General features: G+C 48.3%; 1 protein-coding gene across 6 annotated transcripts in view; it reads left to right on the top strand.

Moving 5' to 3' along the window:
* The window catches only part of LOC100721365 (ATP-binding cassette sub-family A member 13-like), a 35651-nt gene extending 30567 nt beyond the window's left edge, over positions 1-5084 (top strand). For 3 of the 6 annotated variants that reach the window (XM_063232156.1, XM_013141194.3, XM_013141195.3), the window contains 2 exons: positions 931-1184; positions 2588-5084. In XM_063232156.1, coding sequence (XP_063088226.1) covers positions 931-1184; positions 2588-2777 — 444 coding nt within the window. In that variant the 3' untranslated portion in view covers positions 2778-5084. Of the gene's footprint in view, positions 1-930 lie in introns of all 6 variants that reach the window. The other 3 variants (XR_010041595.1, XR_010041594.1, XM_063232157.1) reach the window with 2 other exon arrangements.
* The last annotated feature ends 9901 nt before the right edge of the window (positions 5085-14985 follow it).

The raw sequence follows: 14985 nt of genomic DNA, 5'->3' as shown, positions 1-14985 counted from the left end.
ACCTGCTTACGTCTCAGTCACATCACCTAGGAGCACTGATGCTGCCCATGCATCTTAGTTTGCTCAGGATGGTGAAACAAAACAAACCACAGAAGCCTCCTAAAGTGGGGCATAAGAAAAGATACTTATTTCTCACAGCTTGGGAGATGGAGGAGTCCAAGACCATGGCGAAGTTAGACATGAGTCTGCCTGAGTCTCTTAGGAGCTTGCAGATGGCTGCTCTGTCACTGTGTCCTCACACAGTGAGGACGTAGAGAGAGCTGAGATCTCTTTTCTTCTCTTAAGTGCAGGAATTTCATGATGGGCTCTACCCCCGTGACTTCATCTACCCTAACAACCTCTCAGACAGCCCACCTCCCAGTACCATCACCTCAGGGCAGAGGCTTTCAAATAAGAATCCAAGAAGAACACGAATGTTCCATCCCTGTCTGTCATTTGGGCTCTGGGTTCCCAAGACTTGTGTCTTTTTCACATCACAGTTGATTCACTCTGTCCCAACAGCCACCAGAGTTTTAGCCTGCTGCTCCATCAGCCCTGAGGTCCAGAGTCTCACCTGTAAAAGCCATCTCAGTCAGCCAGGAGTGACACTCAGAGGCACATCCTAAGGCTGATTTGTCCCCAGCTGTGGGCCTGTGTGCTTCCAAAAGACAAAGATGGGGCATCCATAGCACAGACACTGCCATTCCAGAAGGACAGAAAGGAAGAAAGGGGCAACAGGTCCCAGGAAGTAAAACCTAGCAAGACCAATGCCATTAGCTTCTCAGTCTCAGGAGTAACACTCTCCAGCTGGACAGCTGTCTGAGGGGGTCACTGGATAACTGGGCAGGGAAGACCTGGGATGCTGCTCCAGCAAGGAGGAATAATGGCCATCTGTATTTGTTGTTGACAGGAGAATAGATGTAATTTAATTTTTTCTTTCTTCTCTGGCAGAATTTGAAGAACGTCTATGACACCCTGAAGTGGGTCTTCATGATTTTCCCCCAGTTCTGCCTTGGCCAAGGGCTGATAGAACTCTGCTATAATCAAATCAAGTATGACCTGACCCACAGCTTTGGCATTGATTCCTACGTGAGCCCCTTTGAGATGCAGTTCCTTGACTGGATCTTTGTGGGATTGGCCACACAGGGCACGATCCTCTTCCTGCTGAGGGTGCTGCTGCATGGGAACCTTCTGCATTGGTTGGGGTATGTCCTGAAGGGCTCATCTTTGAACAAGTCAGGGCAGGACAAGTCCACCCTGGAGGTTGGTGTTGTCATGGTTCTGATAAGGTTTTCTGTTTCTTCTTTGTTTGTTAGGTTTTTTTCCCCTGTGCTTTATGACTTCACAGTGATCATGAGGCCCTCCCAATTTGTCATTTAAATCCAGAGCCCACCAGGTCACTAGTCCCTCCTTACCAGATTCTCACAAGCCCCTCCCTCCAGCTGGCCGCTTGTGTTCCTGAAGCCCTCTCTGCTCCTCCCTCCTCCACAAAGAGGATGCTGGCCTCTGGTCACCTCCCTGCCCTCACTCCCAGCACTGTTCCCATCCCCACCCTGCCTTCTGGGCAGCTCTGATCCTTCTCAGAGTGTCCAGGCTCTTTTTTTTGGAGTGGGACACACTTGTCATGTTTATGTGGCAATCATGCCCACAGTCTATTCCTGTAGGAAAACTAGAAATTTGAAAACCAAGGAATTACAAAAACCCTAAGCAAGAAATGTTGTGATAATAAAAGACACATTGCTCTGAGACCCCCTCCCCCATTGGAGACCACGCATCCCATGGCTCCTGTCACTTTCGGAAGCAGCTCTGGAGTCCTCTTTCCTGAATATACTTGTGACAGGTGATAAACAGTTGTGACCACTGCTGCCAAGTGCCATCCAGCAGAAAGGCAGCTCCTAGAATCATGACACTGTGTCCTCATGCCCCTCCTTCACTGGATCTGGCACCGTGTGACTCCTGGCTCCTCCCCAAAGTCAAAATAACAGTGGAAGGGAAATGGCTTGAATTGACTGAGGACATCAAGGCAGCCAGGGGAGTGCAGCTAGAGACCCTGGGGAAGGAGCCTCCAGAGCTGCTGTGACTAGCGGCATGGAGAATGGGATGAGAGAGTTTTAAAACATGGGGGCATGATTAAACCAGAGGGCATTCCTAGGAAATGTTTTTACTGTAACACACTAAAAATTGTAAAGATCATACCTTGTAGTTAATTTGGGAAAGAAAGGGAAAGCTGTGCCCTCTGTGTGGAGGTAGAGAGGCCTTGCCTTCTGCGACCCCAGCTGGGACTCGATGGCCAGCACCTGCTGCTAGCCTGAGTGCAGAGCTCACATCCCTGCCACCCATCCCATGCCTGCTCTGGCTTCATCCTGCAGGCTGTCACTGGTGCTCCATTATCTGCTGAGAACCTGGGTCTCCCATCAGCACCAGCCTTGCTGAATGAATGCCAGTGGGAGGGTGGGCTGGAGGAATCTCACTGGACCTGGACTTTGCTCACTGCATCCCACATGCTGACTAAGTCAGAGCAGCTGTGTGGTCCAGGTGTTCTGCATGTGGAGTACCTGGAAAACTCTGTAGTGTCCAGTGCTGGGTGACTCTGTCCTCCTTCCTGCAGGCTGGAGGTGCACATGGATGAGCACGGTGAGATGAATGAGGTGTTGGACTGTGGGAGAATCCTCAGCCTCAGGCGCTGGTCTTCCACCTACCAGAAGGGCTTGAGGAGATGCACCTGGGTGCACAACTGCTGGTGTCTGAGACAGGGAGCTCTGGACAAGCCCAGGAGGAGAGGATCATGGGAGCTTTGATGCGAGCAGCTGTGGACAGATCTTGGCAGCAGGTGTAGCCATGGCGTGATCCACTAGACAGGGAAAAAACCTTGGAGAAAAGCCCAGCACAGGCTAAGGGTCAGGGCCTTCACCCAGGAAAGGGCAATCTAATATTCAGGCAGCAAAGTGTGGAATTTGATGGGTTTTTGCAAATCAAACCCTCTCGTGCAAACCACTCTCAGATCCATAGATAAAATACTTTCTGCACCTTCCACACCTCTGCCACTCTCTGCCAGTCCAGCGATCTCCCTGAGGAGTGGCTGTTCCTGTTTCACCTCCATTGTGCGCTTTCAAACGCTATGTAAGTGGTGCCATACACTGCCCACTGCCAGTCCTCACATTTTTCTCATCATCCCTGTGTGTGTGTAGGGTCAGCAATGCTTCTGTCACACCAGGGATGGTGCATGTTGCGTGCCTGTCTCTCAGCTCTCTGGGATGCTGAGGTTGAAGGTACCAGTGCATGCCCAGTCTGGGTAGTGCAGGAATTTAGTGAGACACTCAGTGCAAGAGGAGATGGAAACCAAAAACGGGTCAGGGCTGCAGATCAGGGTGTAGTTCTGCATCGTGGCTTTAGGCTCCTTCCACAATAGCAACAGAAAATCAGGCAGAGAAAAATAAGAGACCATGGGACTACTATGCCTGTGGGCTGGCAGTGGTTATTTTACCCATTGCTCTCCATGGTACTGTGACCACAGTACTACTGTGTAAAGGCCCAGACACTCCCATTAGACTAATACTTACCCCGTGGTCTGCACCTGTTTGGTCCTTAAAGTATTCCTGTACTACAAGTTACAGGGGAGGTGGAAATGTACCTGACAGTTAAAATACTGCAGATGGAAAACCGCCATGTAATGTGCAGTCCAGATTTAGAGGAAACCAGTTAGACCTCAAAATAAAATTTGCATTCTTCTGGCAAACACATACTGAATATTTGTAAGGCATTGAATAAAGTGGTGGTTATGCAGTCTTCTGTGAAATCCAACTTGTACTATAAACTTCCACCATGTTATGGTCTGAGAACTGGTGGTCAACTCAATGCCAGCTGGATTACATCAGCATGCATTGAGAGAAGATGCTCCACCTGAGGAGGGTTGTCAGGATAAATAGATGGAGAAGAAGAGAGGTGTGGAGAGGGATTGAGGCATGAAGGAGGCATTGTGGGTTCTCTTACGAGTTGCTGTGTGAGCTGTTGGTTCTCCTGGAGAAGCTTTGGTCTTCACATCGAGCATTGCTTCCTGGCTCCGGAGGGGAAGACATGTGCTGCCTGGTCTCCAGGATGAACTCGTCACGCTGCTTCCTGGCATGTACCCAACTGTGCTTGTCATCAGAGGAGCTCGGGGCCTCCGTGTCACTGAGGACAGCTGAGGGGTTGGGTGAGTTAGGGACAGAAGAGGAGCTGCAGTCTGGTGGCTGCTGCTGAATCTCCCAGGGGGTCAGGGGCTACATAAGCAGCTCCTCCTACAGGGGCATCTTTACAAAGGGGAATTTAGAAGGGAAACCTCTGTTCTAGCTTCAGGCAGTCAGAGAGGTCCCCCCACCTCTGCTGATTTCCAGTTGTCTTAAGGTCAAAATGGCACATGGACCAGAGATGTGCACTTGGGCGTGGCTGGTGCTGAGCCCCCCCTTCCTGGTAGCTGACGGTGCTCCTGGGGAGTGAGACAATGCAGGAGAGGCCATGCAGAGGACTTTTGTGGAGGAGCCCGTGGAGCAGGGCTGGCCTTGGCCTGCGAGCTGGCAGCCCTCTGTGTCTTTTCAAAGCCACCATGTGAGTGTGGCTTCTGCAGGCCGGGCGGGCATCCTCATCGGCTACTGTCCACAGTGGGATGCCCTGGACGAGCTGCTGACCACGTGGGACCATCTCCACTACTACTGCAGCCTCCGAGGAATCCGGGAGGAGCACATCCCTCAGGTAGGTAGTGCTCCAGGCTTCCAGAAAAAAGAAGGAATGGAGGAATGAATGAGTGAAGCCACGGGAATGCAAGGCGACTCCAAGCCACTCCTTCCTCTGTGGGGAGGAGCCGTGGCATCACACAGACTCGCCAGAAGTATGTTCCTGTGGCTTACACAGAGGAAACCTTAGTGTACCCCTGTTGGGCGCAGGCGCTTAACATACTCCGCCCGAGACCAAGGGCCACGTCAGCTTCCGCAATGCATTATGTCCCTCTCCAAACAAGCCTCTCCCCAACAACGTGTGAAGGGCACTTCGTGGCAGCCTGTGATTGGTCATGGCCTAATATATAAGTCAGAGCCTGCGGCAATAAAGCGGCAGTTACCTGTTACCAACAAGAGCGTCCTCTGTCTCATTGGGGGGCTGCGCCGGTCAACTGGTGGCCCGTATGGGGAACCCCTCTCTCTCCGATGGAACAGAGACGTTAACAGGTAAAACTGCCAAACGCTGGTAGCGGGGGCTACACAGCGGGTAGCAGGGGCTATAGCGCCAGATAGCGGGGGCTATCGGGCAACCTTGGGCGGACGTGTTGCAAGGGATTGAGGAACTCATAAAGAGAGTTCCGGGAGCCGTAAAAAGGCAAGGGATTGAGGAACTCGTAAAAATACTTCCGGGGCCATAAACAGGCCAGGTTTTGGGGGCGCTGTAAAGGGGTACAGGGATTAAGCTGTCCCCTAAAGAGAAATCTATCTTAAGATGGGTAACACTGCCAGTCAGCCGCTGTTCATTGCTTTGAGTGACTTACTGAGAGAAAAGGGACTGGAAATAAAATGAAAGCAAATCCAAAATTTTCTAGACCAGGTTGATAAGGTAGCACCTTGGTTTGGTCCCACGGGCTCTGTCACAATCCCTAGTTGGGACAAACTAGGGAGAGACCTAGATTTTGCAGCAGAAAATGGCCTCCTAGAACCAGGAGTTAGACCTCTTTGGGCGATAGTGAGGAGTTGCCTCGCAGATGCTACATGTCGTGACCATATAAGGGCAGGCACCATGGCGCTCAGCCACCATCAGACAGAATCTTCCCGTGAGCAATCTCGTGAGCCCAGTGTTGCAGGTGAGGCTGCTGTCCCTGACCCAGAGAGTGAGGACTCGTCAGATAGTGAAGAGGAGGAAGAGGCACACAAAATGGCAGACGCAGCGGCCGCCGGAAAGGAGGAAGTTAGACACCCAAAGTCAGGCGAACTCAATTAACAGAATTGAAGATCATTATAGAGGTCTTTAAGCAATACCCACAACCCTTTAACCTACTCTCAGACTCACATTATGTCGTCAATGCCCTGCAAGTGTTAGAGATCTCGGGCCCTATCAGGGAATCCTCCAGAGCCCACTCTCTTTTCATGGAGCTCCACACGCAATTAGGCCAGACTACAGAGAATATCAGCCCTTTTCAATTAGGCCAGACTACAGAGAATATCAGCCCTTTTCAATTAGGCCAGACTACAGAGAATATCAGCCCTTTTCAGTTAGGCCAGACTACAGAGACCCCAGTCCGTGTTTTTCATAGCAATGTTTCAGGGGTGAGGAGCAACGATTCCTTCACACCCTCCACCTACAAGTCTCAAAAGGTCTACAATATCACAAAACCCCAGTCTGCCTGCAAGCTCCCTACCTTTTTCTGTTGTTTGAAGCCACCACAAATATGATTTTTCTAAATTGCTCCACCGCAACCTGTTATGGGTCACAATGTTGGGATAACAGTACACTTTCAGCTGTCATTATGCAGGTACCCCAGTTCGTACCGATTCCAGTTATGGCGGACCCAGACGAGTTTCCTGTGATCCAGCTCGTGTGCAATAAAAGAGATTTTGGAAACATGGCCGCGATAGTGACAGCTATCGTGGCGGCCTCCGCAGCAGCCGCAGCCGCTGCTGTAGCCCTCACATCACAAGTCTCAATGGCTGGACAAATTAACAACATTGTTGCTCTGTCAGATTCGCAGACAAAGGAATAGGGACAAAGTAAATATCAAACAAGCATTGCTGGCCATGGAATCCGGTTAAAGCCCGGCAGCATGGCTCGCCATGCTGTGACGCAGGTGTGGAGCAAAGCATCGCAGGGGGTGTCGTCCTTGGCCAGGAGACACCCCAGTCTCCAAGTCGATGAGCATGCGGGTTGGGCTCATAAAACAATACTCCCGCCCCCTCCAAAAGAGCACCAATGAGTAGTGAGGCACTGTCATGACTGCAGCGTGACACCTCACGAGGGGCACCGACCCCTGGAGACCCTGCGTCAGTTATAAAGAAAGGGGGAGATGTTGGGCACAGGCGCTTAACATACTCTGCCTGAGACCAAGGGCCACGTCAGCTTCTGCAATGCGTTATGTCCCTCTCCAAACAAGCTTCTCCCCAACAATGCGTGAAGGGCACTTCGTGGCAGCCTGTGATTGGTCACGGCTGAATATATAAGTCAGAGCCCGTGGCAATAAAGTGGCAGTTACCTGTTACCAACAAGAGCGTCCTCTGTCTCGTTGGGGGGCTGCGCCGGTCATACCCCATCTACCGCATACAGTATTTTACAGTATAAAATGTATCCTGGTGAGGAAATCACATGGGAGGGGCTAAATCAAAGCAACAGTAACTTTATATTCCTCCTTCCTTCCTTCCTTCTTTCTTCTTTCTTCCTTTATCCTTCTCATAATGTAGGCTTCTCCAGGACCTGTCTAGGAGAGAACGGGCCCCAGGCACATGTGTAATTGGGGATTCCAGGGATGGATTTCTTCCCAGCTGGCAGATTCCTCCCAGGGGCTCCTATCTGAGTTGCTGGGGTGGCCTGGAAAAAGAAAGGGGTGGCATGAACTGCAGGGTCCCCCAGATCCCCTCCATCGCTGTCTGAGAGAACAAGGAGAGGCAGGAGACCAGAGAGAGCCCTAACTGCAGACAGCACAGAGGACGGTGACCCTGTGAGACCACCATGAAACCTAAGAACCCCATTTTCTGCTGGCACCACAGGCATTGTCATGCTCTCCTAGCTCGGTCCATCACTGGTGTGGCAGGGACAAAGCTGGAGCGAACAAATCCATGCTGTTAGCCCTGCATACCCCACTGTGTCAAATGCACAGTGCTGTGCACAAAGGGTGCCTGGGAATAAGCAGCTATGTTACTGGTGTACGGATTTCCATTGTGCTAACTGATATTTTAGAGGGCAGCTTCTTCTTATCAAACACTGTTCACAGTGAGACAGCATTCCAGGTGTCACCAGGGCAGCATCACATTCAAACATCTTGTGTTTGCTACGTCCCTTGAAGGTGGTATCTGGAGCACAACTGAAGGGTCTTCACCATCTTGGGCTGTGTGACAAAACTGGCTACTGATACCCGCTCTTAGATGGCATCCATTCCTAAAGCGTATATGGCGGGAGCATTTTACAGCCATCATAGGAAATAGATAGGAGCGCTATTCTTCACTTTGCAACTGGGGAAACTGAGGCATGAGATGGCTCAATGAATAATTCACATGGCTCTTGCACAGCAGGGTTTGAGTCTCACACCGGAATAGTCAGGTGAAGAGCACACACACGTTCTCAGCTGAGAAGCCACCCCAATACTCAGTGTGCTTGGACCCCCGGGTTTAGATGAAATCCCCCATCAGCCTCTGGGCAAACCAAGGGAGAGGACATTGTGTGGGGTTATTGCATGGCTCCTCTAGCCCTGAGCATGTGTTCACCATTTCCTGTCACAGGCTCCAGCCGGGTCCTGGAGTCCAATGCTCCCCACTCCTCTGAGCCTGCATGGATGTGTGAGGTATTTCCCGAGACCCCTCTGCACCTCACATTGTTTTTTTCCTCCATGCTGCCATCTTTCTTTCCATGGTAATGTTGGCAGCCACTGGCGTCTCCAAAGATCTGAGATGACTCTCCCATGCTGGATGGAAAGTCATTCCCACTTCAGGGCCCAGTGCCCTCATTCTGGCCCCATCCTAAAGCCCACTCAAGTCCATAACCCCTCTGGGCCCTGCTTGCTTGTCTGTCTGTACAGTGTGTCTCTTCCTGCTGTACACTCAGATGAGAAGACGCCTAGCCATTCAGCTTGCATTTGACCTCCATGGGTCGATGTCATGATTCTTTCTCCTCCAGCACTCACTTTGCCCCATTTTGTACACTCTTCATGTTTGAACTTGGATCTGATTAACCCTTTTTTATGTCATGTTTGTAACCAAAATATTAAGAGACAGAGGCTGTGAGGTCTGGCATGCTGGAGAAAGCTTATAAGAGAGCTGATGGCAGCAATTTCAGGGCTACCGTCATATCCAGACAAGCAACAACCCTTCTAGAAAGAGGGGAGCTGGTGAATGCTGGGTTTACTTTGCCTCCCTGGGATAGAAGAAGGAGAGCCCCTCTACATGTTACTTTTACCGATATTTGCAAAACATACCCACTGTGTGCTGCTTCCCAGTACCTTCTCTGTAGCCATGGCTTTCATGGTGAAGTCTCTTTTTGTAGGTTTGCAAGAAGGAGCTGAAAGTTATAAGACAGAATAGGAGCAGGCAATGGTCAGCAGAGGAAAAGGCAGAAGATGGTGTGCCCCCTGAAACCCTCGGCTCCTTTTTCCTGCTGAACTATTTGTTCAGTGAGTGAGTGAATCTAGATGCTGTTGAAATTTGGGGTCTGTGTTAGCTTTCTCATTTCCAGAACAAAATGGCAGAGATAACAGACTTGCAGAGAGGAGAGTTTCCCTTGGGATCACAGCTTTGGCAGGTTCAGCCTGTGACTCTGTTGCCCTGCCCTGAGTCCATATGGCACCATAAACCATGTGTGTGAAGTGCACAGTGGCAGAAGTCCATTTGCTTCATGGCTGGGTGCTAAAGATGGAGCAAGAGGCAGGGTGAGGTCGTAGCTTCTCCTTCAAGGTTGCAGCTCTGTGACCTGAGTCCTCCCAGAGATTCCACTCCCCAGTTGGGCCTGGGTTGAGGACCAGCCCTGCACCACATGGGCCTTCTGGGACATTCAAGACCCGAAGTACAGCTGGCTCTCTCTGGGCACTTTTATGACAGTGTGGTTTGTCACCCAGATGGGAAGTGTTCTACCAGAGCCTGCAGAAAATACCAACATGACTGCCTGTGCCCCATTCCTCCAGGAATAAGTAACTAGGTAGAAAACAAAGGATCACAAACACGTGTGTTGTTACCCAAGAGTGTGAGCATTGTTCTGAGGAAGGGCCTGAATAAAGGTGCACTGTGGTGTCACCGTCAGGGCTTCCTGTCTGAGACATGCAGGAGCAAGGAGGGAGGTATGCAGGGATGACAGGACGGCTGTGCCAGAGGCAGGGCTGTGGCCCAGGGAGGTGCCTCTTGCCTCGGGTGCCCCGTTGGTCCTTGTGGTCTAGGGAAGGCAGAGGCCTGAGGTGGGCTAAGCCTGAGACGACTCACCCTTCAGAGAGTGGTAGATTGGGAAGTTGGGAGACACAGGCTCATTGAAACAGATGGTGGTTTAGGGACTTGCTGGCCTCCAGAGGTGCATAATAGGGCTGTGAGTTAGGTCGGTGTGACCTGGTGACAAAAGACAGCCAAGAAGCACTTGCTTTCCAAGTTGTGACAAGCCAGAAAATCAATGTCTGTCAGGAGCAGTGGCCCCTTGGCATCAGGAAGCTGGGATCCCTGAGAGCCCAATGCAGTCTCAGGTCCCAGAGCAGATCTCAGGGAAAGTTCTGTGCATCTGGCAGCCCAAGATGGACACTGGACTTGGAAAGGGATGTGAAGGGCACTTTTCCCATGGTGCACAGGGTGGGAATGGCCCAAGAGAAAAACTGACAGGTTGGTTTCTCAGAGCCAGGACTCAACTAAGGTTCTGAGTTGGAGTGAATTTATAATCGGTATAATGGGAAGGAAGGTGCACAGCTGGGTGTGTGCAGTGTTCCAGCTGTAGACCTGTACGAGCTGTGCCAGAACTATAGAGTGAATGTTTACATTTTTTTTAAACATCCTGTTACGAGGAAGGATGCATTGCTGTGAACCCCCCTCAGGTCTCCTCCTCACTCTGAACACACTCATTCCATCCTTCTTGCCGCTGTCTGAAGCAGCTCTGTGAGTCCTCTTTCCTGAGTGTCTTTGTACGGAAGCCTCGATACCCTAAATTAATGTAAAGTTTTTCGAGCAATCTTTGTCACACAAAAACATTAGCTGGCCTGCGTGCACCTCATTCACTGGATCTGGCACAAAGCAACTTCTGGATCTTCCTGCCAGGTCAAAGTGACCACAAAAGGGAAGTGTTTTGAACCAGTGCAAGACACTGAGGTGGCCAGGACAGCACAACTAAGGATCCCCAGGATGCAAGAAATCTGGGGATGCTGCAGAAAGTGGAGGATGGGATGAGTGTGTGGAGAGCATCGGGGAGTATTTCTCAATTTCTCAGAATTCATGGCAGTGTGTTTTTACTGTAATACATTTAAACTTTAACTCCAGCACATATGCAGAAAGTATAATTGGAGACTGGAAGATGAGATATTTTAAAAAATACTTTAAAACAGGGAAAATGAGATTTGGAGGGCAGTAATTGCTACAGTGATGAGCCTTGCAAAAACAATTATCTGTGCCTGATTTGAGAAGGTTGCCATTGCTTTTCATTCTCTTGACTTTCTCATACAAAACCTACTTGTCTATGAATTAACGCTGGAATTTTTATTCTATGCAAGGGCCAGGATGATTCTGAAAGTGCTGTGAAGTCTGTAAAGTGCTGTGTACAGTAGTGTGATTGCAGAAGTGCAAACTATCAGACCCGAGGGCACTAACTATCCCACCCCAGGGCACTAACTTGGAGCTGACCCAAAGCCAGGCTGTTACCGGGACTTTCCCTGCATTTCCTGCACCCTGGCTGACACGAGATATTTCACTGCCTTTGTTTCCCCCCCAGTGCTTTGGGTCCCTGGGGGTGAACGGAGCTGAAAAGAGCATGACCTTCAGGATGCTGAACAGTGATGTCCTCCCAAGTTCAAGCCACATGGTCGTAAGGACACCCAGGGGGTAAGATCCAGCTGGAATCTTTTTTGCCACCTCACGAGATAATGATTCAGTAAATAGAACTCAGGAATTACAACACAGGAAGTAGGATTCAGGAAATGGAACTCAGGGAGTAGAACTCAGGAAACAGAACTCACGATGTAGAACCCAGGAGGTAGGGTTCAGGAAATAGAACTGAGGAAGGAGATCAGAGGAAGTAGGACTCAGGAAATAGAACTCAGGAAGAGGAACACAAGAAGTAAGATTCAGGATATAGAATTCCGGAAGTAGAACACAGGAAGTAGGACATAGGAGGTAGTACTCTAGAAGTCGAACACAGGAAGTAGGATTCAGAAAATAGACCTCAAGAAGGCGAAAACAGAAAGTAGGATTCGGGTCTGGGGATTTAGCTCAGCGGCATAAGCGCCTGCCTTGCAAACAGGCGGTCGTGAGTTCGATCCCCGGTACCGATAAAAACCGAAAAAGACAAAAAAAAAAAAAAAAAAAAAAAAAAAAAGAAAGTAGGATTCAGGAAATAGAACTCAGGATGTAGAATACAGGAAGTAGGATTCAGGAAATAGAATTCCAGAAGTAGAACACAGGCTGTAGGATTCACGAAATAGGCCTCATGAAGGAGAACACAGGAAGTAGGATTCAGGAAATAGAACTCAGGAAGGATAACACAGGAAGTAAGATTCAAGAAATAGAATTCAGGAAGTAGAACACAGGAAGTAGGATTCAGGAAATAGAACTCAGGAAAGAGAACACAGGAAGTAAGATTCAGGAAATAGAATTCCAGAAGAAGAACACAGGAAGTAGGACTCAGAAAGTAGAACTCAGCAAGTAGAACTAAGGAAATAGGACTCAGTAAGTAGAACACAAGGAGGAGGTCTCAGGAAATAGGACTCAGGAAGTAGAGCACAGGAAGTAGGATTCAGGAAGTAGAACACAGGAAGCACGACTCAGGAAATAGTACTCAGGAAGTAGAACACAGGAAGTAGGATTCAGGAATTAGGACACAGGAAGTGGAGCACAGGAAGTAAGATTCAGGAAATTGCACTCAGGAAATAGAGCACAGGAGGTAGGCCTCAGGAAATAGGACTTAGGAAGTAGAATACATGAAGTAGGACTCAAGAAAGAGGACTCAGGAAGTAGAACACAGGAAGTAGGATTCAGGAAATAGAACTCAGGAAGAAGAACACAGGAAATAAGATTCAGGAAATAGAATTCGGAAGCAGAACACAGGAAGTAGGATTCAGAAAATAGAACTCAGGAAGCAGAACACAGGAAGTAAGATTCAGGAAATAGAATTCCGGAAGTAGAACACAGGAAGTAGGATTCAGAAAAGAAAACTCAGGAAGATTCAGAAAATAGAATTCCAGAAGTAGAACACAGGAAGTAGGATTCAGGAAATAGTCCTCATGAAGGAGAACACAGGAAGTAGGATTCAGGAAATAGAAGTCAGGAAGGAGAACACCTGAAGTAAGATTTCGGAAATAGAATTCTGGAAGTAGAGCACAGGAATTAGGATTCAGGAAATAGGCCTCATGATGGAGAACACAAATTAGGATTCAGAAAATCGAATTCATGAAGGAAAACACAGGAAGTAAGATTCAGGAAATAGAATTCCAGAACTAGAACACAGGAAGTAGCATTTAGGAAATAGGCCTCATGTAGGAGAACACAGAAAGTAGGATTCAGGAAATAGAACCCAGGAAGGAGAACACAGGAAGTAAGATTCAGGAAATAGAATTCCAGATGTAGAACACATGAAGTAGGATTTAAGAAATAGGCCTCATGAAGGAGAACTCAGGAAGGAGGAGTCAGGAAATAGAACTGAGGAAGTAGAACACAGGAAGTAAGATTCAGGAAATAGAATTCCAGAAATAAAGGAAGTAGGATTAAGGAAATAGGCCTCATGAAGGAGAACACAGGAAGTTAAGATCCAGGAATTAGAACTCAGGATGGAGAACAAAGGAATTGAGATCCAGGAAAAAGAATTCCGGAAGTAGAACACAGGAATTAGGACTAGGGAAATAGGCCTCATAAAAGAGAACACAGGAAGTAGTAGTCAGGAAATAGAACTCAGGAAGGAGAACAAATAAAATAAGATTGAGGAAATAGAATTTGGGAAGTAGAATACATGAAGTAGGATTAAGGAAATGAGCCTCATGAAGGAGAACACAAGAAGTAGTATACAGGAAATATAAATCAGGAAGGAGAACCCAGGAAGTAAGATTCAGGAAATATAATTCCGGAAGTAGAATACAGGTAGTAGGGCACAGGAAGTAGAACTCAGGAAGTAGAAGACAGGAAATAGGGATTAAGGAAATAGAACTCAGGAAGCAGAACACAGGATGAAGATTCAGGAAATAGAATTCCGGAAGTAGAACACAGGAAGTAGGATTCAGGAAATAGGCCTCATAAAAGAGAATACAGGAAGTAGGATTCAGGAAATAGAACTCAGGAAGGAGAAGACAGGAAGTGAGATTCAGGAAATATAACTCCAGAAGTAGAACACAGGAAGTAGGACACAGGAATTAGAACTCAAGAAGTAGAACACAGGAAATAGGATTCAGGAAATAGAAATCAGGAAACAGAACACAGAATGTAAGATTTAGGAAATTTCTGGAAGTAGAACACAGGAAGTAGGACACAGGAAGTAGAACTCAGGAAGTACAACCAAGCAAGTAGGATTCAGGAAATAGCACTCAGGAAGTAGTACACATGAAGTAGGTCTCAGGCAATAGGCTCAGGAAGTAGAACACAGGAAGTAGGATTCAGTAAATAGAACTCAGGAAGGAGAACACAGGAAGTAAGATTCAGGAAATACAAATCAGGAAGTAGAACACAGAAAGTAGCATTCAGGAAATAGTACTCAGGATGTACAACACAGGAATTAGAACTCAGGAAGTAGCACACAGAAAGTAGGATTCAGCAAATAGGCCGCATGAAGGCGAACACAGGAAGAAGGATTCAGGAAATAGAACTCAGGAAGTAGAATACAGGAAGTAAGATTCAGGAAATAGGGGCTGGGGATTTAGCTCAGCAGCATAAGGACCTGCCTTGCAAGCAGGCAGTCGTGAGTTTGATCCCTGGTACCGATAAAAACTAAAAAGACAAAAAAAAAAAGATTCAGGAAATAGAATTCCGGAAGTACTACACAGGAAGTAGGATTCAGGAAATAGGCCTCATAAAGGAGAACACAAAAAGGAGGATTCAGGAAATACAACTCAGGAAGGATAACACAGGAAGTAAGATACAGGAAATAGAATTCCGGAAGTAGAACACAGGAAGTAGATTTCAGGAA

This window comes from Cavia porcellus, unplaced genomic scaffold (assembly GCF_034190915.1).
Source record: "Cavia porcellus strain 051 isolate PalLab524CR breed Dunkin Hartley unplaced genomic scaffold, mCavPor4.1 scaffold_21, whole genome shotgun sequence".
Lineage (NCBI taxonomy): Eukaryota > Metazoa > Chordata > Mammalia > Rodentia > Caviidae > Cavia > Cavia porcellus.
This window is presented reverse-complemented; position numbering and strand designations above follow the sequence as displayed.